The 23,735-nt window shown below is 42.1% G+C and overlaps 2 protein-coding genes across 2 annotated transcripts; both read right to left on the bottom strand.

The window, feature by feature from the left end:
* Nucleotides 1–571: 571 nt before the first annotated feature.
* Nucleotides 572–5,863, bottom strand: LOC105010936 (olfactory receptor 8I2-like). Its single transcript, XM_020045598.3, has 2 exons — nucleotides 5,105–5,863; nucleotides 572–619 (listed from the first exon to the last, which is right to left on the bottom strand). The coding sequence occupies exons 1-2, from the start codon at nucleotides 5,840–5,842 to the stop codon at nucleotides 572–574; spliced, it is 786 nt and encodes a 261-aa protein (XP_019901157.3). The 5' UTR covers nucleotides 5,843–5,863.
* An 8,829-nt stretch (nucleotides 5,864–14,692) lies between these two features.
* Nucleotides 14,693–15,700, bottom strand: LOC105010925 (olfactory receptor 52E4-like). The gene has a single exon (XM_010870615.2). It carries the CDS (start codon nucleotides 15,698–15,700, stop codon nucleotides 14,693–14,695), a length of 1,008 nt encoding a protein of 335 aa, XP_010868917.2.
* Nucleotides 15,701–23,735: the final 8,035 nt, after the last annotated feature.

Consider the following 23,735-nt stretch of genomic DNA (forward strand, 5'->3'; position numbering starts at 1 on the left):
TGCAAGACTAAGGAGTTCATCATGGCATTCAGGAAGCAGCAGAGGGGGCTCTCTCCATTTCAGCTCCATACACATCGATGGAGCTGAAATGCAGAGAGTCTTCAAAATCAATTCAAGTTTCTCTGTGTATACATCAAAGATGACCTCACTTAGTCCAGACAAGCAAACTCGGCAGTATAAACTGGCCAAAAACGACTATATTTCCTGAGGAGGCTCAATAAATTTGGCATGTCAGTAAAGTCTCAACAAGTTCTACACGTGCACCATTAGGCTGCATTACTGCCTGGTACGGCAGCTTCCGACCACAAGTCGCTCCAGAGGGTAGTATAGTCTGCAGACAGCACCATCACCTGCCTGGTTATGTATACTATTGCTTCATTTTTTTTGCAATTATATTTTCCTTCTTAACTCTCACTATGTTGTTGTCGGGTGCCAAGTCACAAGGATTTCACTGTGCAGGATGATGCTGTGTTGTTTGGTGCAATCGACAAATAAACCTTGAAACTTGAAGCATATATCATCCAAAACATCAATATGTCCTGGCAATGAAAAATAACAACATATACTCAGTTCACTCGTAACAACCTAAGCCAAGGGGTCTCAACAGGTTGATCATGAGCTACTGGTAGCTCGCAGCCCGTTTATAAGAAGATACATTAGGGTTTCACCAAAACTGTCACAAGGAAATACAATAGACCTCAAATGTATTCTGCTCCACTACAGTTGCAGTTACAGTTTTGAGTCTATTTGAATAAGTCTCTACCAGCTTTGCACATCTTGACACAAACATTGCCCATTCTTCTTAGAAAAAGCACCAAGTTGGATGGGGACCTTTTGTGAAAAGCAATTCCAAGATTGACAGGCCAGGTCATGGACATTCACAGGTTTGTCCAGAAGCCACTCCAGCATTGTCTTGGTAATGTGCTTTGGGTGGTTTTCATGCAGGAAGATAAATCTTAACCCCAGTCTGAAGTCTTGTGTGCTCTGACTCAGGTTTTCTTCAATGAACTCTCTGTTTTCTGTTCCGTATGCAGTGTCTCCCAGCTCAGCTGTGGAAAACTGTAAATCCTTTAGAGCTGCCATAGGCATCTCGATGGCCTCCCTGACTTGTACCCTCCTCATCTGGATACTCCATTTTTGAGGACAGCCTGATTCCCAGTTGTGTCATATTCTCTACTTTTCTGAATAATGGTCTTTACTGTACTTATATCCTACGCCTTATTGGGCCTTTTGCATAAAAAAAAAAATCTGGATTTGCTTTGTTCTTCATGATGTAGTTTTTGTTAGGAATAGTACTAACCCACTAAGGGACCAAGATACATTTATAGTTGGTTGTACCACAGGACTGTGGGTCCTGTCCCGTAGATGAATCAACAAATGCTAACATAGCATAACAGGCTAACCTAAGGCTAGGGAGCTCAAAAGATGTCCCTATAGTTGACAGAACGCAGTCTAAACTGGTGAACAGATCAGAGCAATTTTAGAGTCCTTGGGCTGAATACGTGGCTGACATCGGCACGCCTCAAACACGGGATTGGGTTTATTGACAATTTCAATATTTTTTGGAACTATAAAGACCGCTTTCGACCTGATGAAGTTCATCCAAACATCATGGGATGCCGGCTGCTTGGTGCCAACATACGTCACACTTTAGGGAATGCCATATCCAAACAAGATAAGCATGAAGGAAAGTACTCATAGGCAGAGTATCCACCCCCCCTCTCCTGACCCTCTAACTAAAATCACCCAACACTTCCAGAAGTTGTCCTTGTCCCAAACGCGGGCACAACAACTCCCATCCGCCCCTCCAACACACTCACCCTCTCCACCTCCATCAAACCCACCCTCTCCACTTCTACCACACTCCCCCTCCCCCCCCTCCACCACACTCACTCACACTCACCAATCAGGGAGCTAGTTCTAACCAAAGAGAGCAGAGCTCATCTTTCCCTGTGTCCCACTCCTCCCCCACAATTAAAATGATTGCTTAGACAACTGCCACATCGTCAACAACCTTGTCTTTTATATCCACAGAACACAGAATATACTTGGAGATGTGCTTCGGGTCCCGGCTATTGTGAAAATAGCAATGCCAACTGTTTTGAGTACAAGCTAGGACCCAGTATCTCTATTCCAGTGTTGATTAGAAATAAAAGGAATAGTGTGCATGCAACTTATAAAGTAAACCTGTCTAATCTGTTAACTGTAACACGTCAACCTACTAGTCCAGGAACCCCTATTATATCTATTAAGCTGGCTTTACTTAATATCAGATCTCTCACCAACAAATCATTCTTGGTAAATGACATTATAATATCCTATATCCTAGATTTTATGTTTCTCAATGAAATGTTGCAGAAGATTGTAGACCAAATTTTCTTAATGAGACAGCACTGGAAAATTTGGCTATATGAATACGTGTTGAAATGGCTGGAAAGGAGGAGGAGTGGTTGCCCTATTCAAAGATACGTTCCAGTGCAAAGAAAAAACACTTGGTAATTTTATTTCTTTTGAATACATCGGTTTTACATTGAAGGGTACCCCCAAAATTTAGTTTTTAACCATTTACACACCTCCACGATATTCTGCAAATTTTATTGAGGATTTTACTGAACTACTCTCTGTTGATTATACAGTTGATTATTACTTGTTCATTATTACAGGGGATTTTAACTTCCACATAGATAATAGTACTGATAATAACGCTAAATACATTTTTGCACTAATTGACACTTTTCTCTCACTCAACATGTGAAAAGGCGTACACACACTCAAGGCCACATTCTAGATCTGGTTATCTAGATATTTCCTCTATCATGGTTAAAGACTTGGCCCTGTCTGATCATTTCTGTGTCTTTTTTTAATCATTTATCACCCCAAATGTTCCAGTAAACTGTTTCTTAACTCTGTTAAGAAAAGGTACATTAATGAGAGTACCAATGCACAGTTTATGGAAGCCATAGTTACAGTGAAGAGAACAAGTATTTAAAAAACTGCCCATTTTGCAGATTATCCCCCTTACAAAGCATTTAGAAGTCTGTCATTTTTATCATAGGTACACTTCAACTGTGAGTGACGGAATCTAAAACAAAAATCCAGAAAATCACACTGTATGATTTTTTAGTAATTAATTTGCATTTTATTGCATGACAAAAGTATTTGATAAATCAGAAAAACAGAACTTAATATGTGGGACAGAAACCTTTGTTTGCAATTACAGAGATCATATGTTTCCTGTAGTTCTTGACCAGGTTAGCACACACTGCAGCAGGGATTTTGGCCCACTCCTCCATACAGACCTTCTCCAGATCCTTCAGGTTTCTGATGTATCAAATACTTCTGTCATGCAATACAATGCAAATTAATTACTTAAAAATCATACAATGTGATTTTCTGAATTTTTTTTTAAGATTCCGTCACTCACAGTTGAAGAGTACCTATAATAGTAAATTACAGACTTCTACATGCTTCGTAAGTAGGAAAATCGGCAGTGTATCAAATACTTGTTCTCCCCACTGTACTGAAGCAGAGCATGATCCTGTCCCTTTGGAGACTGGGCCCCAGGGCAGTATTCCAACATGATAACGACCCCAAACACACCTCCAAGACCACTGCCTTGCTAAAGAAGCTAAGGGTAAAGGTGATGGACTGGCCAAACATGTCTCCAGACCTAAGCCCTATTGAGCATCTGTGGGGCATCCTCAAACAGAGCAGTACACTCACTGCTTTACATTGTAGCTATGTGTCATTCCTTCAGTGTTGTCACATGAAAGGATATTATCAAATGTGAGGGGTTTACTCACTTTTGTGAGATACTGCATATGTAAATAACCATAAAATCCAATAGCACAATCAAACAACAGCGTAAATGTCATGTTTTGTAACAATTATTGTGGCCCTTTTGTTTAACCAATTGCCTGATCACATTAGGGGTGGGTAGATGTGGTTGTTCTTGTTTTTAATTGAGCCATTGGACTTGTCTCAACAATGGTCCTATTGACCAAGACATTGCAGTATAGTCCTTGGGGTATTGCTCCTTGGGGTTTCAGGCTGGGTGTTTTGAATAAGCACTTTGTGACAACTGCTGATGCAAAAAGGGCTTCATAAATACATTTGATTGACTGAAATAAATTGGATTAATGATTCCTTGTCACATGTAGATCTGGACTTTGCTATGAATTCTGGATATTGACAAACAAATGTAATGAAATAGAGTTCCTACCTGACATCCTGACATGGGATATTGTATAGTGATACAGATATAAGGTAGTACCTGTTATTAGAGAAAACACTGACAGGAAAAAACACAGCTTGTTCCCCCGTTTTAGGAATATTCAAGTCTTCAATGTGATTAGACTGATTGAGCCTTACTTAATTGCTTAGTATTGTAAATGGTCAGTTTTTATTTTATCCAGAGAATATGGATGTTAAAAATGAGGAATAGATTTGAAATCATGTAGTTCAGTCAATAACAATGTTGTATATCTATAGTTATGAGTTTAGCTTATTAGAAATAAGAGAATGGTAGGGACTGCTTTTCTATATGCTTGATTGCTAGGATAAAGGTCCACAGAGTAAAACATGCCAGCTTATCACTTTGAGAGCTAGACAGTGTAGGGAAATAAACTTGAATAAGTATAACATATATAAAGTTTAACACAAGTGAAAATGTATTATGATTATACACTGATCAAAAATATGAATGCACCATTTAACGTTGGTCCAATGTTTCATTAGCTGAATTAAAAGACCCCAGAAATTGCACATACAGTACACATAAAATGCTTACATCCCTGTTAATTAAAATTGTTCTTCTCCAAGATAATCTATTCACCTGACAGGCGTGGGATGTCAAGAAAACATTGCATTCATATTTTTGTTTGGTTTAAATGCTGCTGGATACTGTACATTATATATACAATAGAACAATAGTCTAATATAACAAGGAAATGTTTAGGCAAAAGGCTGAATCTTAACCAAGAACAACAAATTGGTCCGTTTTTCTACTTGAGGTTCAACAAAAAGATTCATGTTGATATACACATGCATCAACACAAACTGCTTAACTTAAGGCCACAACTTTACAGTTGAACATCTGTTTAACTCTTTTCCGAATCTGAGTGAGTGTCATCCCATATATGATGGGGTTCAACAGAGGAGGCACCACTAGGAACTCCACAGACATTATATTCCTCAGGGCCAGCAGGCTGGTGTTGCTGCCATAGCGAGCGTACATCACATCAAATACGATGGATATGGTGAAGTTAGTCATGGTGATTAAATGAGGCAGACATGTCTGCAAGAACTTCCTTCTTTCCACCCGAGAACGCAATGATGCTTTGACAATATTCACGTAGGAAAACAAGATTAGTATTATTTGAGAAACATGAGAAAATGTCAGAATAAAGCCATATGAATTAATCAGAGTAGTGTCTATGCATGAGAGCTTAACAACTGCCCAGTTTGAGCAGTAGAGTTTATCAATGTCAGTGCCACAGAGTGGTAACATAGCTGTTAGTGCCACTCCAACACCACTCTCTAGCCATGTTAAAAGCCATGTTAGAAAAATCAGTGTCTTCACTTTTTGAATAGTCATGATAGTGTGGTAGAGTAAAGGCTTACAGATGGCAACATATCTGTCATATGCCATCACGGTCAAGTTGGTGAATTCACAGAAAGCATAGGAGTAGATGCCAAATACCTGTGTCATACACCCAATATATGTTATCACATGAGAGTCAAATAAAAGGTCATAAAGTAACCTTGGGTAGAACGTTGAGGCACCATAGATACCATTAATACACAGATTACAGATGAATAAATACATGGGGTCATGCAACATTTTCTCCAGAGAAATGGTAAAGATCAGAGTCAGATTCACAAAAATGGTGAAGAGGTATAGAATGAAAGTAAATGAAAAGTAGATGTATTTGTTTTTCTGTGTCATGTTCAGTCCATGCAGCACAAACACTATCTCCTGAGAGGAGTTAAACTTCATTACCAACCTGCACAGCTGTAATTTACAGAACAATCGCTGCCAGCTAGACTGTATCACAAAATAACACTTCTTCAAACCGTGTCATTGGTATTCAGATATTAACTATTATTTGGATTTCAGGAAAACCCAGAACCAACCAACTTCAGCACCCACCCACAGTACAACAATAATTCTGGCTGTCAATCATTTTTACATACAGTACATCACTTTCATTAAAAACAATTATCAAAAATCACTGAACTCAAAATTAGTGAGAAGAAAATAGTGAATTAAATTAGATGATTAATTAAAACAAAAAGTACATTTGAAGTAATGTACGTAAGGTCCATTTAAAGACAATGTTTGATAATTATTTGCTTTTGAGGAATGAATTAGTTCTTTTGTTGATAGTCTCTGTCAGTCAGTCACTTATTTCTGAGCAGTCCAGATCTTACCTGGGTATGACATTACTTCTATCTCTCTTTTATAAGGTGGTATCTGAGATTCTGAACCACTAAAGTGTCATGTGAGATGTAGGGAGTGTCTGGTGAAAGCCCTCAGACACACATTGTTTACTAGAGAAGAGTCATTCCAAGCTTAGGAGCAGAATATCAAAAAAAAAAGTACATTAATGGTATACTACTAAGACTAGTTAAGCAAGTTGTTCATGAAAGACAACATAGGTTTAACTATATTCTAGCTCAGTTGCTAACTAGCTAAGGATTATTTATTGATTTGAGAAGTGTGAAAAGCTTGTTAGGAGCAATGATGGTTCACAATCAAGTGTAACAATTATGTCAATATTTCTTCTATGTTTATCTAGAGCAGTGGAATCTTGCCATATTTAAGAAACCAAAGTGGAGCCCCATAGACAAAATAAATTCCCACTGATTGTAACCTGTTTCTGTGCACTAACTGTAGTAGTCTGACAATAAATTAGGTTAATTTCTGTTTTTTTATTGACACGTGTGGTTAAAAAAAACAAGGTTCTGTGTTTTCATGTTGTTCACATTTTAATACATGGTTTAATACATCTTTAAGAATATTTGCATTAAAATACTGTTAATATACACCCAAAATATGTTCACTGATATTGAATAACCCATATGTAGCCAAGCCTATTACAACCCTGTTTCCAAAACAGTTGGGACACTGTGTAAAATGCAATCATGTGAAAATCATTTAAACCCTATATTTGGTAGTGGAAATCACTGCATGGGCTCAGGAACACTTCTGAAAACCATCCCCTGTGAATACAGTACATCGCCACATCCACAAATGCAAGTAAAAACTTTGCATTTAACACAGCATCACAACTTTTTGGGAAACAGGGTTTTATTACATTCCCTCTTAAAATGCATAATTTAAAATGGATGATTAATACTTTAATACTAAAGTTTCTAATGGTGAAAATATACAACGTTTCTAATATCTAAAAATATACAACCATGGCCTTTTTATTTATTTCACCATGGCCTGTTTAACTAAATAATCATAGTCAAATTGGAGTCAGAAGCAAAACCAGTTTAGAACATCCGCTCTAGTGCAATGCCACCAGCTGGCATGACTCCACTACTGTCAATCATGCAAATATGTCAATAAATATTTGACAAAACAGAGAAGCCTAAGGGAAGAACCAGCAATTCGTAGCCTCCTACCTCTAAATAAAACCTGTGTGGGGGGTAGATTGGGGCACAGTGATAAGGGTCTTTCAAATCGGTTGAGGTAAACAATTGGGACGGAATCATCTGTAGTAGTAAACACACTGTGAGCATTCTGAACATTAATGTATGCAGATCTTGGTTCAGAATATGTAGGCTATGTCCAGCATAAGATACAGTGGGGAGAACAAGTATTTGATACACTGCCAAATATGCAGGTTTTCCTACTTACAAAGCATGTAGAGGTCTGTAATTTTTATCATAGGTACTCTTAAACTGTGAGAGACGGAATCTAAAACAAAAATCCAGAAAATCACATTGTATGATTTTTAAATAATTAATTTGCATTTTATTGCATGACATAAGTATTTGATCACCTACCAACCAGTAAGAATTCCGGAATGGGAGAAGGTCATGTGGTCTGATGAGACAAAAATAGAGCTTTTTGGTGTAAACTCCACTCGCCGTGTTTGGAAGAAGAAGGATGAGTACCATCCCAAGAACACCATCCCAACCATGAAGCATGGAGGTGGAAACATCATTCTTTGGGGATGCTTTTCTGCAAAGGGGACAGGACCGACTGCACCGTATTGAGGGGAGGATGGATGGGGCCATGTATCGCGAGATCTTGGCCAACAACCTCCTTCCCTCAGTAAGAGCATTGAAGATGGGTCGTGGCCGGGTCTTCCAGCATGACAACGACCCGAAACACACAGCCAGGGCAACTAAGGAGTGGCTCTGTAAGAAGCATCTCAAGGTCCTGGAGTGGCCTAGCCAGTCTCCAGACCTGAACCCAATAGAAAATCTTTGGAGGGAGCTGAAAGTCCATATTGCCCAGCGACAGCCCCGAAACCTGAAGGATCTGGAGAAGGTCTGTATGGAGGAGTGGGCCAAAATCCCTGCTGCAGTGTGTGCAAACCTGGTCAAGAACTACAGAAAACGTATGATCTCTGCAATTGCAAACAAAAGTTTCTGTACCAAATATTAAATTCTGATTTTCTGATGTATCAAATACGTATGTCATGCAATAAAATGCAAATGAATTACTTAAAAATCATAATGTGATTTTCTGGATTTTTGTTTTAGATTCCGTCACTCACAGTTGAAGAGTACCTATGATAATAATTAGACATCTACATGCTTTGTAAGTGGGAAATCCTGCAAAATCAGCAGTGTATCAAATACTTTTTCTGCCCACTATACTTGTTCTCCCCACTGTATAAGATCCTGCCCCTGCTGAGCATTAAGAAGTGGCTGTATCAATTGCATAAATCTTCCAAACGGAGCACAACTGTTACGCACGCCTCCCGGAGGAGAGAGCGCAACACCCCGCTACACGTAAAGCACCCTAGGACTTGACAGAATGAGAATGGGGTCGTGGGTGCGAGTATGGACGACAGAGGCAGGACTACCGTTCACAGTACTATTTAATTAACACAACGGTAATTCAGGAAAAAGGGGCTGGACGGAACCAAAGCAAAGAACATAAAAGTAAACCCAAACCCTCTAACCCTACCTTACCTGCCAAACTGAGATCTAACTTAACTAGCACCTCTTGCGCTGGTGCTCTAATCAAACTACAGGGGGTTGGCCGCCCAGGTCTTACCTAGTGGTTTTAGAGAGAGTAAAGCTACGGGAGGTGTATGCCCCAGGGCCTCTTGCCTAAAGCACAATGGCTTTCCCCTTCCCCCTGGAAACAAATGAAAAAGATTTTAACACAAACAATTGCCACAACACACAATGTACTTAATCATTAATCACAAACGGTCTTTCTACCTCACAGACCGAAAGCAACAGCAGGTGTGACTCTCCCGTGAGATACCAGAACTGTGGCTTATATGCAGGCTAAACCAGCTATAACCACTGACGAGCTGGCGTAGGGGCTCTCCAATCAGCCCAAAACCGACCAATCAGCTGCAACCGGCGATCAGGAAGCCAATTAGCCTGCAACCACCACATAGAACACCAAGGGACAAAAACACATACGAACACAAAGCAAAAGAAAGCACTGGGGACTTAACACGCCCACCCCAAAAGATGCAAACCCTCAGTTTGCAACTATAGCAAACATGCACAATTCCTACACATAGTGAGTATGCGATAACATGTCAGCAACCACATTTGTGGAACATCCTTATCGAGTAAACGCTTGAAAAAGAGAAATAATGGAAGGTGAGGTTGAGTACTTGTTAAAGAATGACATGGCTAAGCCCAGTAACAGCTCCTGGAGTTCTCCATGTATTCTTGTTCCTAAGCCAGATGGTACGTCCCGCTTATGCATGGACTATCGTCGTGTGAATTCTGTCACGGTACCGGATTCATTCCCACTGCCTTGGATGGAGGACTGTATCGACAGGATAGGCTCCGCTAAATACGTGAGTAAGTTGAACTTGCTGAAAGGTTACTGGCAAGTGCCTCTGACCCCTCGTGCTTCAGATATTTCAGCCTTCGTGACACCTGACAACTTCGTGCAGTACACTGTAATGCCTTTTGGTATGTCCAACGCTCCGACAACATTTCAGCGGTTGGTTAACATTGTGTTTGCTGATGTACCAAATTGTACTGCTTACCTAGATGATGTGGTAGTCCATTCGCCTACTTGGTCTGACCATCTCTCTACGTTGAAGATGGTGCTTCAGCGCTTGGAGAAGGCCTCGCTAACCCTTAATTTGGCCAAATGTGAGTTCGGCAAGGCTACTGTAACCTATTTGGGGAAGCAGGTGGGAGGTGGTCAGGTGCGCCCCATTGCTTGCAAGGTGGAAGCGATAGCTACTTTTCCTGCTCCTACAACTCACCCTCAGTTGCGTCAGTTCCTAGGAATGGGGGGGTACTACTGCAAGAACTTCTCAGCGGTAGTTGTTCCCCTGACGTCCTTGCTTAGTCCCAAAGTGCCGTATAAATGGTCTGCAGAATGTGACTCGGCCTTCGAGTCAGCTAAAGCGCTGCTTTGTAGTGCCCCAGTGCTAGCTGCCCCTAAATTCGACAAACCTTTTAAGTTGGAGGTGGATGCTAGCATGACAGGGGCGGGTGCAGTCCTCCTGCAGGAAGATGAGGAGGGAATTGATAGGCCAGTCAGCTTCTTCTCAAGAAAGTTCAACGCGTGTCAGTCAAAGTACTCTACCATTGAACAAGAGATGCTAGCGTTATTACTGGCTTTACAGTTCTCATCTGCCAATACGGCTGCCTGGGACAATGTCGCCACTTTCTGTTCATTTAAATGAACAACAATGCGGTCAGGAAGGTGGTTTTTAAATTCCTCCAGCAGGATTAATTCCCTAATTTCTGTGACAGTTGTAGCTTTGCTGGCTGCACACCAGCGATCAAATAGATTATTTGTCTCTAGCAAATTCTACAAAGGTGCGATTAGAGTTTTTTGTTTTTTTTCTAAATCGCTGCCTATAGGCTTCTGGAACCAATTCATACGCCCTCAGTACTGTTGCCTTTACTAAATCATACTGAAAACTGTCTTCCAGGGAGAGTGTGGCTACCACTTCCTGGGCTTTCCCAGACAATTTACATTAGAGGAGGAGAGGCCAAACATCCTGTGGCCAATGTAGCGCAGCGGCCACGCGCTCAAATGCAGAGAAGTAGCTGTCCACTTCGGCCTCCCGAAAGGGTGGCACCAAAGCAATATTCTTGCTGACCTCAAACTGGGCCTGCTGACGGGAAGGTGACATACTGAAGCCTGCCTCTAACTCCAGCTGTCGAATTCTTATTCTCACCTCTTTGTCAGCTTCAGCCTCTCCTTCTTTCGTACCTCTAATTCGAACTCCATCCTTCTGGCCTGTTCCCTGTCTTTCGCGCCCTTTCCAACTGGGCTACCCTCACCTTGAGCCTGGCGGTTGCTGAATCAGATCCGGAACCACTCGACTGAGGAGACAACGGGTCAAACTTAGGCAGTGTCAGGGAGGCGCCAACAACTCCCTCCTGTGCACCGTCCTCCGACCGTGCAGGGGAGACAGAAACAGCAGCTCCCTTCTCACCAGCCTCCTCTCCGGAGTCCAAGCCCTCACTTTCCTCGTCCTTTAAGGTCAGCATGCCTTTTTCCACTAAACCCTCTCTAACTAGTACCAAAAGCTCAGCCTTTAGCGCCTGTTTCGGCACTGAAATATGGTAACGGTCAGCTATAGCGAAGAGATCCGCTTTCCGCAGCCCTACCAGTTGGCCAACAGAAGGCACTTCACAGAAGCTAGAGATGGCCGAGGCAGCCATATGTACGCACGCCTGCCTACTGTGGCTTATATGCAGGCTAAACCAGCTGTAACCACTGACGAGCTGGCGTAGGGGCTCTCCAATCAGCCCAAAACTGACCAATCAGCTGCAACCGGCGATCAGGAAGCCAATTAGCCTGCAACCACCACATAGAACACCAAGGGACAAAACCACATACGAACACAGAGCAAAAGAAAGCACTGGGGACGTTGCAACAACCAACACAACCTGCTTCTGCAGTGGTGAAGCAATTTAAGCCCTCAATACTTGGAAAGGATGCTGCAACAAGCATGGAGTGGTCCAAGGGAGTGATCCAAAGACAAAAGTCTGAACTGGTGTCTCACAGGGTCCATGTTTGCCATTGGTTGGTAAAAGCTGCCAGGCTAATACTGAGGGGGAGTGGCAGGAGCAAAGCATTCTCAGAGACGAGGGAATGCTGGGGCAAGGGCACCACAAGTGACACAATGGGTGCCACCTGCCTGTGGGGAGAATCATTGTAAATGAGGACCAGGTGTGTGCTAAACAAGACAACAGGTGAGATGAACTGATGAGATGGGCGGTGGTGTCAGAAAGCCGGTGACGCCGACTGCTGGAGCCTGCCCGCTGCAGGGGGAGTAGAGGCAGCAGAGGGCACAGTCGTCACCTTAGAGAGCAGGCACGTACACAAAAACATATACAAAGAGACAATAACACACACTGAACTGGGGAAACCAGGGGGAGTAGACCCCCATATTAGATAAGGAAATCCTGAGGCTATGGTAGTGGCGATCCCAACATCAGTTGATGATTCGTTAAGCCATTGTCCACTTGGGTTTCCCTGGCGGAGCCAGCTGCACCTAATCAAAGGTATGCTGCTAACCAGTGCACACAAAGTTAAATATGTTCCACCAAATTAGCTAACTACCGTTGCTAAGTTAGGAACTACTAACATATTGTTATTGCTGTTGTTGCTGCATTGCCCATAGACCTCTGTGTCTACTACTGCTCTGCACAGCTGATAAAAAGTATAATTTTGGAGAAACATTTGTACCCTCTGGTCACTCATTACAGTGCAACACGAAAGGAAACACACACTCACACAACCGTGGATGAGGATGAATACAGCCATGCCTTTTAATGCCCTGTCAAGTCTGCTCAGGTGCCCCTGCCCCTTCGGTTTTCGGCCTTTCCGATCTACTAGCTACCATCGGCCAACATCCTATAATCACTTAACCTGGACTGTCCTGTTTATTTAACTCGATCAGAGTACTCACTCAATTTGTTGCTCTGCTGGTCATCTTAGCATCCGGTTGCTAAACCCACACACCACCCCAGCATCCATCTGTTTGGTTCTGTGTTTCCTTCTGCGGGGGATTGGTATTGCATACCTTGCTCATTGCCATAGGTATTGCTGTAATAATATTACTGTATTAAATGTTGTTGGTAGTATTATTGTATGCACGATCATGCAATGACAGTGAGTTACCCCAAAGGAACAGAGATATCACCAAGACTTCGTATGTGCATTGTGCACTGTTTCTCTAATAAATGGTTAAACAAATATGTGAGATTTTCTTTCTGAAATATTTCCTGTCTGAAAAAATAGTTGTGACAGTTATATTGACTGGCATGATATTGTCAAACTTCATAAAATCTGATCATTAGTGCACAAAACAATATGAGCTTGATTTTAAAGTGCACCACAAAGAATTTGCCATTAAAAGAATGTCAACATGATTTCCAGATTTATTGGTTTCATTCTTGATTGGTCACAGTAGGTTGTAGGGTTAATCATCTGCCGACCTGTAGGTTGTCTAGATGCTTTAAGTTTCCCTCAAGGGTTGAGAAAGTTAACCAGATGGGGGAAGACAACATGTCCCTTGTGTCAAGCCCAGGACATGTGATAGAACAAAGGGCATGTGTTTGATTGACATGAGACCGATGGGCAACGACTTACCAAACTCCTTTTTCTATGTAATAAATACGGATTGTTCATCACAATAGTAGCTTAACAGTAGTATTATAATAGGTTGGGATTATTATGTTTGGAGATTATGCCACCTAGTCTTAAAATCATTGGATAACAGAAGCATTAATAATGAGAGTCTAACTATTTTAATTCAGCTTGTTTCATAAAAAGAGGCACAAGGCATGTTGGAATAACATGCATATAGAGAGAGACCCCGACAATAAGTGGGCCATGATGCTATAAATCTCAATGAGATCAAATCATTTTATGATGACAACCACATGTTAAAACAAGCTGTAAACCCTGCCCTTGATGAGGATTCAGTGGCATTCACTGACATTATGTAATTTATCCAAAACATTTATGTAAACCTGAAATTAGGCCCACAGTATAAATTGTTGGGCGTTGATCTCAGTCATCAACCATTCAAAAAATTGTGCCTATTCTCTGAAGTCCTCAAACCTTACTTGAAGCATAAATACATTTCCTATTGACTAAACATAAGGTTTATTAAAAATGCTTAAATGTGACAAATGTATTCCTTAAGATATACAGTAAATCCAATTTATCCAACATAGTTCCATTTATTATTTTTTTTGTGCTGTTATACCTTAGACAGGAAACCAAGAAATTACTGTTTTATAAAAACAATACATTTATTGTAGTATTTATATGAAGTAATAAGACAGTTAAATAAATAAAAAACAATCAAAACAACTACAGCTATGGAAAACAATAAGAGACCACTTTTCTGGAAAGGAAAGAAAAAGGTGCAGTGGTCTCTTAATTTTTTCCGGAGCTGTATTTTAACAATAGATTTGGTTGAAGATAGAAACAAATGCATTCAGATCTGGCAATTCACATGCTGGCAGATTATCCTGTAAACCCTGGGATTCAAACTTGAATCCAGTGCCCTGCTGCTGTTCTATCTAAAGAAATTATCTTTGGTTCAGATTTTAGATGAGGGAAATCAGTATAGTGTGGATTAATGTGTGTTCTTATCATTTTTGAAATACATGTCCTGATCTCCTTGGTCCTAATACCATATATAATAGGATGTAACAGCGGTGGAAACATAATAAACTGTACTGAAATGAATACATTAACCCCTCTGGTAACTGTGCTGTACCTGTTGTAAACAACAGAAAAAAGGATGGCGGCAGAGAAATTGATGAAAGTGATCAAGTGGGGAGTACATGTGTTTAAAGCCTTCTTTCGTGACTCCTTTGAGGCTCTCAAGCAAACTAGTAATATTTTTACATACGACAGCACAACTAACACAAAAGGTAAAACTACTTGGCTTGCTATGAGACATATACCATACAGGTTGCTCAGAGGACTTTCAACACAGGAGAGTTTAACAATTGCTAAGTTATCACAGAAAAGCTTATTGATGTTGTACCTGCACACAGGAAGCCTTGCAGTGATACACATTTGAAAAGAGAGACTGGTTATAGGAATAAAATATATCAAGGCTAACAACATCTTCACTTTAGATGGGGTCATAATGCTATGATATTGCAGTGGCTTACAAATGGAGACATACCGGTCATAGGCCATCACTGCTAGAATAAAGTAAGCACACGCTCCATACAAACTGCTGAAAAACACTTGCAAAATACAACCTTCATGAGAGATGTCCTTAATATCTTTAAGAAGATAGTCCATTATCATCGGACAGACAGAAAAACACCCAACCAGTCCATTCACTGCCAAGTTGAACAGAAATATGTACATGGGTTTATGTAAGCTTGACTCTAAGCAGATGATAAGCATGAGGGTGAGGTTGGCAATTATTGTAATGAAAAAAAGAAAAAATGTTAAGAAAAAAAGTCCATAGTTGAGTGTTCCTGGAGGTCCATATGCAGTGAAAAACATGGTATTAAAGACAGTGTGGTTCATATTTTCTAGGAGTAAAATAGAATTTATGTTAACTATAATCAGCAGTTAAACATTTTACACATAAATAAAGTAAAACATTTGTTATTTTTTACCATTAGAATAGTACCCTTGAACGGATAAGTCACTGACAGGATATATTTCAGATCATATTAAAATAAACAGTCTTTCAAGTGAAATGGGTGGCATGAGGTGTTTCATCGCTTTTAATACCTTCCACAATACCATAACTAACATGGGTGTTCCAAATGAACGTGATTTCTTAAATCCCACTGGTATTAATTAAGAATGTATTTTGCTCACTGAATTTGAGATTAAAGATATGTTGGTGTGCTGTTTGTGTAACTGGATTCTCAAAAAAATATTTTAAACAATCCCTGATTTTAAATGTGATTTTAAAAGAATGGATGGTCAGTCTTTGCGTCAATACTAGTAGTTACATTTATCCAAATCCTTCCTTTCAATCAAAACTGTCAGTTATTGCTTTGTAATTGTTTTAAATGTAGACCCATTCAATTCATTTAATTTAAGGGCAACATTTCAACATTGGCAGTGGTACTACAGTACTTTTGACCACATTTAAAGTCCAAAATATAGATTTCTTAAGGAAGTACTGGTAATGTATACCATCAAGTCAGTTCAAAGAATGTTGATTGTGGTCACAGTCAACCAATAATCTGTTTCTTTCTGGATGTTGATTAGGTCTTAGTTGCCTTGCTGGATCATATTTAGTTCCAGCAAGGGGTCGTAGAGGAAGGTTTCACTTACAATGGCTTTGCATTCACTACAAAGTTATTTGTTTACTACTGTTTGCGTATACTTTATTTTTGTACATGAACTATGATGAGCAGCACTTATGGAATTTCGTTCATTACTGGAAACGGATTGTTCTCAATTTACCGGAGTAGTTGCGGCGACTCCTTTGTCCTGCTGCTGATTTGTATACTAACGTTCCGGTATCATATGTAGATCTCAGATGAGATACTGCAATCCGCTGTTATTGATTATTTTACTTGCAATGTTCAATCACTGGACAATAAAATGGACAAACTACACGCCTGGATTAATTTCCAGCGGGACATTGAGAACTGTTACGTTTTGGCATTTTCTGAGACATAGTTAAACCGTACGGTGCCTGACTCGGCCATTAGCCCAGCTGGTTTTTCCATTTTCCGGCAGGACATAACTTTGGAATTAGGTAAACGTGGAGGCGGAGGGGTCTACATTATGGTTAACTCTCGCTGGGGTTCGGATGTTGCAGTACTTGCCACACACTGCTCATCAGACCTAGAGCTCATAACTGTAACGGTAAGGCCCATTTACCTTCCGTGGGAATATAGCTCTGCTATTATCACAGCAGTCTACATACCCCCGCATGCGGATCAAAGGCGCACTAGAGGACCTATAAGAAGCTTTTATTGTTGTTGGCGACTTCAATAGGGCTAATATGAGGAACTTTTTGCCAAAATACCACCAGCACACAACATTTCGTACCTTTGGCGTTTGGTATGGTAGATCACACCTCATTTCTTCTCATTCCAATCTACAGACAACGACTAAAGCAGGAAGAACCTGTTTTTCGGGAAGTTCCACGCTGGAGTTAGGAATCCATTATCACTCTCCAGGACTACTTCGAGACCACAAACAGGCATATTTTCTGTTGCAGCTGATGGAGACATTGATGAATTCACAGACTGTCTCAGCCAGTATTGCAAACTTAGCGACTTTGTCTATATTTAGTGAGTATTCAGACCCCTCTGGGGACTCTTTTTCAAAAATCGACTAGCGATGAATCTAGCGACTTTTTCTGGTGTTATGGGAGACTTTTGGAGATTCTGACGTGAAAGCACGTATAGTTCTTACTCTTCTCAACGAGCAGCGGGTGCCGCTTTGGGCCCCTCCCCCATCCCCCATCCCCCAGTCCTCATGCAGCAGTCCCTCCCAGCTGCAGTCAGAGCAGGAGATGTTCACCCCTCCACGTCAAGAGACTGCAAATGAATTGCGCATGCGGGAAGCCGCTGCCTGGCTTACATTCAGGGTGGGATGTAAATTTATTCACATCCAAACTGGAGGAAGCGTTTAGGGATAATATCTCTTTAAAATGTAGCCCCCTCTTTTGGGACCAAAAGTAATCGGACAATACTCAAAAGCAGTTTCATATAGAGGTGTGGGCAATTCCTTCGTTAATTCTGGTAAAAGGTCTGGAGTTGATTCCAGGTGTGGCATTCGCATTTAGAAGCTGTTGTTGTGAACCCACAACATGCAGTCAAAGGAGCTCTCAATGCAAGTGAAACAGGACAACCAAAAATAAATCCATGAGCAAGATAGCAGGAACATTAGTAGTGACCAAATCAACATTTTGGTACATTCTGAGAGAAAAAAGAACACTCTGCAACACATAAAAGGCCTGGACATCCATGGAAGACAACAGTGGTGGAGGATCATTGGATATTTTCCATGGTAAATAAAAACCCCTTGACAACATCCAGCCAAGTGAAGAACTCTCTCCAGGAGGTAGGCATGTCATTTCCCAATTCTACCATAATAAGAAGACTTCACAAGGGTAAATACAGAGGGTTCATCACAAGGTGCAAACCATTCATAAGCCTCAAGAATAGAATGGCCAGATTAGACTATGCCAAAAAAAATCTAAATAGGCCAACCCAGTTCTGGAACAGCATTCTGTGGACAGATGGAATCAAGATCAGTAGCAGAATGATGGGAAACGTATGGAGAAGGCTTGGAACGACTCAAGAGCCGAAGCATAACACATTATCTGTAAAACACGGTGAAGGCAGTGTGATGGCATGGGCATGCATGGCTTCCAATGGCACTGGGTCACCTGTGTTTATTGATGATGTGACAAAAGACATAAGCAGCCGGATTAATTCTGAAGTGTATAGGGATTCGGAGTCAGCCAAATTCAGTGAAGTTGATTGGACGATGCTTCACTTTACAGATGGACAATAACCCAAAACATACTGCGAAAGCAACCCAGGAGTGTTTTAAGGCAAAGAAGTGGAATATTCTGCAATGGCCGAATCAATCACCTGATCTCATCCTGATCGAGCATGCATTTCAGTTGCTGAAGACAAAACTTAAGGTAGAAAGACCCACTAACAAACAACAACTGAAGACAGCTTCAGTAAAGGCCTGGCAAAGCATCACAAAGGAGGAAACCCAGCATTTGGTGATGTCAATGCATTCCAGACTTCAAGCAGTCATTGTCTGTATTGAAAATGTAAAAAAATATGATTGTGTTAATTTGTTCAATTACATCTGAGCCCTTAATAAATAAATAAGGGGACTGTGTATGAAAATGGTTGCAGTCCCTAAACATTTAATACAATATATTTGTTCAACCCCTGCCTATAGCCCTGGGGACCTGGAGGTTTTGAGGAGATCCCGATATGACCTACGGAAGGTTATCAGAGATGGAAAAAGAGACTACAGGGATTAGTTGGAGTCTTACTTCCACAGCTCTGACCTGAGATGCATGTGGTGTGGACTGCGACACATCACAGGCTACAAACTGAGAAATAGCAGTGATGCTCATCCTGCCACTTCGCTCCCTGACAAGCGCAACGCCATCTGTACACGGTTTGAGGCAACCAGCACAATTCCTTCAGTGAGGCTTGCTGAGGACCAGAACTGCACTCTGTCCCAAGCCACGTCTGATGTGAGAAGAGCTTGTAAAAGAGTGATCCCTCGGAAATCACCAGGGCCAGATGGCATTCCAGGCCGTGTCCTCAGGGGGTGCGCTGGCCAGCTAGTGGAGGTTTTCACCTCTATAATTCACTCCGAATACAGAGAGGAGGTACATGGCTTGGCTACATGGTGCCAGGACAACAACTTCTCTCTTAACATCTGCAAGACTAAGGAGATAATGGTGGAGGGATCATGCCCCCACACACATCAATGGAGCTGAAGTAGAGACTTTCAAGTTCCTCTGTGTGTTCATTAAGGATGACCTCAGCTGGTCCAGGCAAGCAGACTCTGCGGTAAAATCTATAAAAGCCCAAAAGAAATAAAAGCCCAAAAGCGCTTATACTTCTTGTGGAAACTCAAGAAGTATGGCATGTCTGCTAAAAATCTCACCAACTTTTACAGGTGCACCATTGAGAGCATCCTCTCAGTCTGCATTACTGCCTGGAATGGCAGCTGCTTCACTGCTGGCTGCAAGGCCCTCCAGAGGGTGGTGATGTCAATGGAGTGCATCATAGGTTGTCATCTCCCTTCTGTGCAAGGCATCTACCATACACAATGCCTTAGAAAAGCACGGAACCTCATAAAATACTACAGCCACCCATGTCATGTTGTGTTTTTCTATAGGGTTACGGTCAGGCGGGTTTGCTGGCCAATTAAGAACAGGGATACCATGGTCCTTAAACAAGGTACTGGTAGCTTTGGCACTTTGTGCACGTGCCAAGTCCTGTTGGAAAATTAAATCTGCATCTCCATAAAGTTGGTCAGCAGCAGGAAGCATGAAGTGCTCTAAAACTTCCTGGTAGACGGCTGCGTTGACTTTGGACCTCACATTGGACCATCACCAGAAAACACATTGGACCATCACCAGCAGATGACATTGCACCCCAAACCATCACTGACTGTGGAAACTTTACATTGGACTTCAAGCAACGTGGATTCTGTGCTTCTCCTCTCTTCCTCCAGACTCTGGGACCTTGATTTCCAAAGGAAATGCAAAATTTACTTTCATCAGAGAACATAACTCAGCAGCAGTCCAGTTGGTCTTTAGCCCAGGCGAGACGCTTCTGACGCTATGTCTTGTTCAAGAGTGACTTGACACGAGGAATGCAACAGCTGAAACCCATGTCTTGCATACGTCTGTGCGTGGTGGTTCTTGAAGCACTGACTCCAACTGTAGTCCACTCTGTGAATCTCCCCTAAATTTTTTAATGGGTTTTGTTTCACAATCCTCTCCAGGATGCGGTTATCCCTATTGCTTGTACACTTTTTTCTACCACATCTTTCCCTTCCTTTCGCCTCTCTATTAATGTGCTTGGACACAGAGCTCTGTGAACAGCCAGCCTCTTTTGTTATGACCTTTTGTGTCTTGCCCTCCTTGTGCAAGGTGTCAATGGTCGTCTTTTGGACAGCTGTCAAGTCAGAAGTCTTCCCCATTATTGTGTTGCCTACAGAACTAGACTGAGAGACCATTTGCAGGTGTTTTTGGTTAATTAGCTGATTAGAGAGTGCCACCAGGTGTCTTCAATATTGAACCTTTTCACAATATTCAAATTTTCTGAGATACTGAATTTGGGGTTTTCATTAGTTGTCAGTTATAATCATCAATATTAAAAGAAATAAACACTTGAAATATATCAGTCTGTGTGGAATGAATGTATACATTATACAAGTTTCACTTTTTGAATGGAATTACTGAAATAAATCAACTTTTTGATGATATTCAAATTTTATGACCAGCACCTGTATATATCTTAATTATGTTGAATATCTTAATTAAAGATGTTGAATGCCATGACACAAGAATTTCACAATTTCAAATATTTTCCTGAGTTAAAGTTTATATAAGGAAATAAGTCATTTAAAATGAAGTTATTAGTCCCTAATATATAGATTTCCTATTAAATTGGAATACAGATATGCATTGTTAAAAAAATAAGGGCCATGGATGATAAAACCAGTCTGTATTTGATGGCGGCTTATAGTAGAAAAGTGACACTAAATCAGCTGGCAATAGTTCTGGATGCCGGAGACATCGATGGCATTTTGTTGTGTTGAAAAACAGCACATTTGGCCATTTACTGTCCTCACAACAAAGTGTTCTTGTGTAATGATCATGCTGTTTAATGGTGTCAGATTGATCGTCTTCACATATGAGAAATGCTCTCTAACAGAGATGTAAATAAATTTGTCCCTACAATTTCTGAGAAATTGGCACGGTTTGATGTAATGATGGAGAGGAGGAACCAGGCACAGGTGGAGTGGCAGTCGACGTAATATTTAATAAGGAAAATAAACATTGAGCACCATTAAACAAACTGAATGTAAAGCAAATGTTTGAACAAAAAGACACTCACCACTGACATACAACGTAAACAGAGACAGGGAAACAATGACCAACAAGGACTGGGAGAACATGGCTGAACTAAATACACAGGCTAACGAGGAAAACAGAAACCGGTGGGGGCTAAACGCAGGTGAAAGGAATAGACTGATAAACTGAAACAAGAACAGGAAGGAACATACAAGGACAAGACAAGTCAAGGACAAACAGAAAACACGAAGCGGAACAGTCTCATCGGGCTGGGACCATTACAGTAACCCCCCCCCCCAAGTCACGGACACCCGGACGCACCAAAACATACAAAGGGGAGGGTGAGCAGGGGCACCAAGGCGGAGGCTCCGCCTTGGGACGGGGACCAGGGACAGGAACAGGTGGAGGCACCCCCGTGGCGCACCGACCAGGGACCTGTGGAGATCCAGGAGCCGGAGCCGGCAAAGGAGGGTCAAGAGCAGGGACAGCCACCGGCAGAGGGTCAGGAACTGGGAGAGCTGGCTGAGCGGCCGGGACGGCGGAGGAGGCGGGGCGGGCGAGACTGGAGAGGGTGCCAGGGCGGCAACCAGTCCTCGGCAGGGGGGAGCTGATGGCGGCGAGCACTGGGCAGCGGGAGGAGCTGGCGGCGGCGACCACTGAGCAGCGGGAGGAGCTGGCGGCGGCAACCACTGAGCAGCGGGGGGCGCTGGCTGTGGCTCCTGGGCAGCAGGAAAAATCCGGCGCCCTGGAGCTGGCACCGGGTGAGGCGCAGGCATTGGCTGCTTCAGGCTGGCCAGGGGTTCCACCACTGGAGGTGAGACCAGGTACGGAGAATCATTGAAGCCCCACCAGTTGAAGGCTGACATTCAGTAAGTAGTTCAAACAAAGGATATGTTAGACATTTTACTTCTACCACTCAATAAAATAAAACAACATTTCTAAATGTCACCAGCCTTCATTTTCGCTGCATTAAATTACAGGTCACACTTTATTAGCTAGCGGTTAGCTGACATTTGATAGCAAACTAGAGTAAAGCCACGATCAGACTTACAGAGTCAATGCACTGTGATACATTGGAAGTAAATTCATTTAAAATGGAACGCTGTGATTGGGTTGTAGCATTGCAGTGCAGAAGCAGTTGCCGAACCTGTAGTCTTGTGTATGTGTTGGATTTATCCAACATACGTCTGAAATTGTAGACGTGGAAGCAGGGCGGAAGTGGTAGTGAACGGGGGATGACTAACTTTTTTAGCAAACCTTTTCTTATAAAAAATGTCAACATATACCGATCAGCCATAACATTATTACCACCTGCCAAATATTGTGCAAGTCCCCCTTTTGCCACCAAAACAGTCCTGACATGTCGAGGCATCGACTCCACTAGACCTTTGAAAGTGTGCTGTGGTATCTGGCACCAAGACTTTAGCAGCAAGTCCTGTAAGTTGCGAGGTGGGGCCTCCATGAATCTGACATCTTTGTCCAGCACATCCCACAGATGCTCAATTTGATTGAGATCTAGGAAATATGGAGGCCAGTTCAACACCTTGAACTTGTTGTTGTGTTCCACAAACCATTCCTGAACCAGTTTTGCTTTGTGGCAGAGTGCATTATCCTGTGAAAGAGACCAATGCCATCAGGGAATACCATTGCCATGAAATGGTGCACATGGTCTGCAACCAAGAACTGCCACCTTAACGTGGTGGAGGGGTTTGAGTACCCGAGTGACCCTAGGAGCTATGTTGTCTGGGGCTATATACCCCTGGTAGGGTCTCCCAAGGCAAACAGGTCTTAGGCGACGGGTCAGACTAAGAGCGGTTCAAACCCCCCTTAATGATGAAAAAAATTATGAGTACCTTGACGTCGCCCGGTATGGCGCAGCCGGGGCCCCACCCTGGAGACAGGCCCGGGGTTGGGGCTCGTATGCGAGCGCCTGGTGGCCGGGCCTTCCCCCATGGGGCCCGGCCGGGCTCAGGGTGGGGCCCCGGCTGCGCCATACCGGGCGACGTCACGGTACTCATC

Source organism: Esox lucius, chromosome 1 (assembly GCF_011004845.1).
Source record: "Esox lucius isolate fEsoLuc1 chromosome 1, fEsoLuc1.pri, whole genome shotgun sequence".
Lineage (NCBI taxonomy): Eukaryota > Metazoa > Chordata > Actinopteri > Esociformes > Esocidae > Esox > Esox lucius.

Coding starts and splice junctions, on each gene's coding strand:
- LOC105010936 (XM_020045598.3), bottom strand. CDS start 5,842: ATGTTGCATGACCCCATGTATTTATTCATCTGTAATCTGTGTATTAAT. Junction 620..5,104: donor TCACTCAGATTCGGAAAAGA/GTTAAACAGATG, acceptor AGCTACCAGTAG/CTCATGATCAACCTGTTGAG.
- LOC105010925 (XM_010870615.2), bottom strand. CDS start 15,700: ATGAACCACACTGTCTTTAATACCATGTTTTTCACTGCATATGGACCT.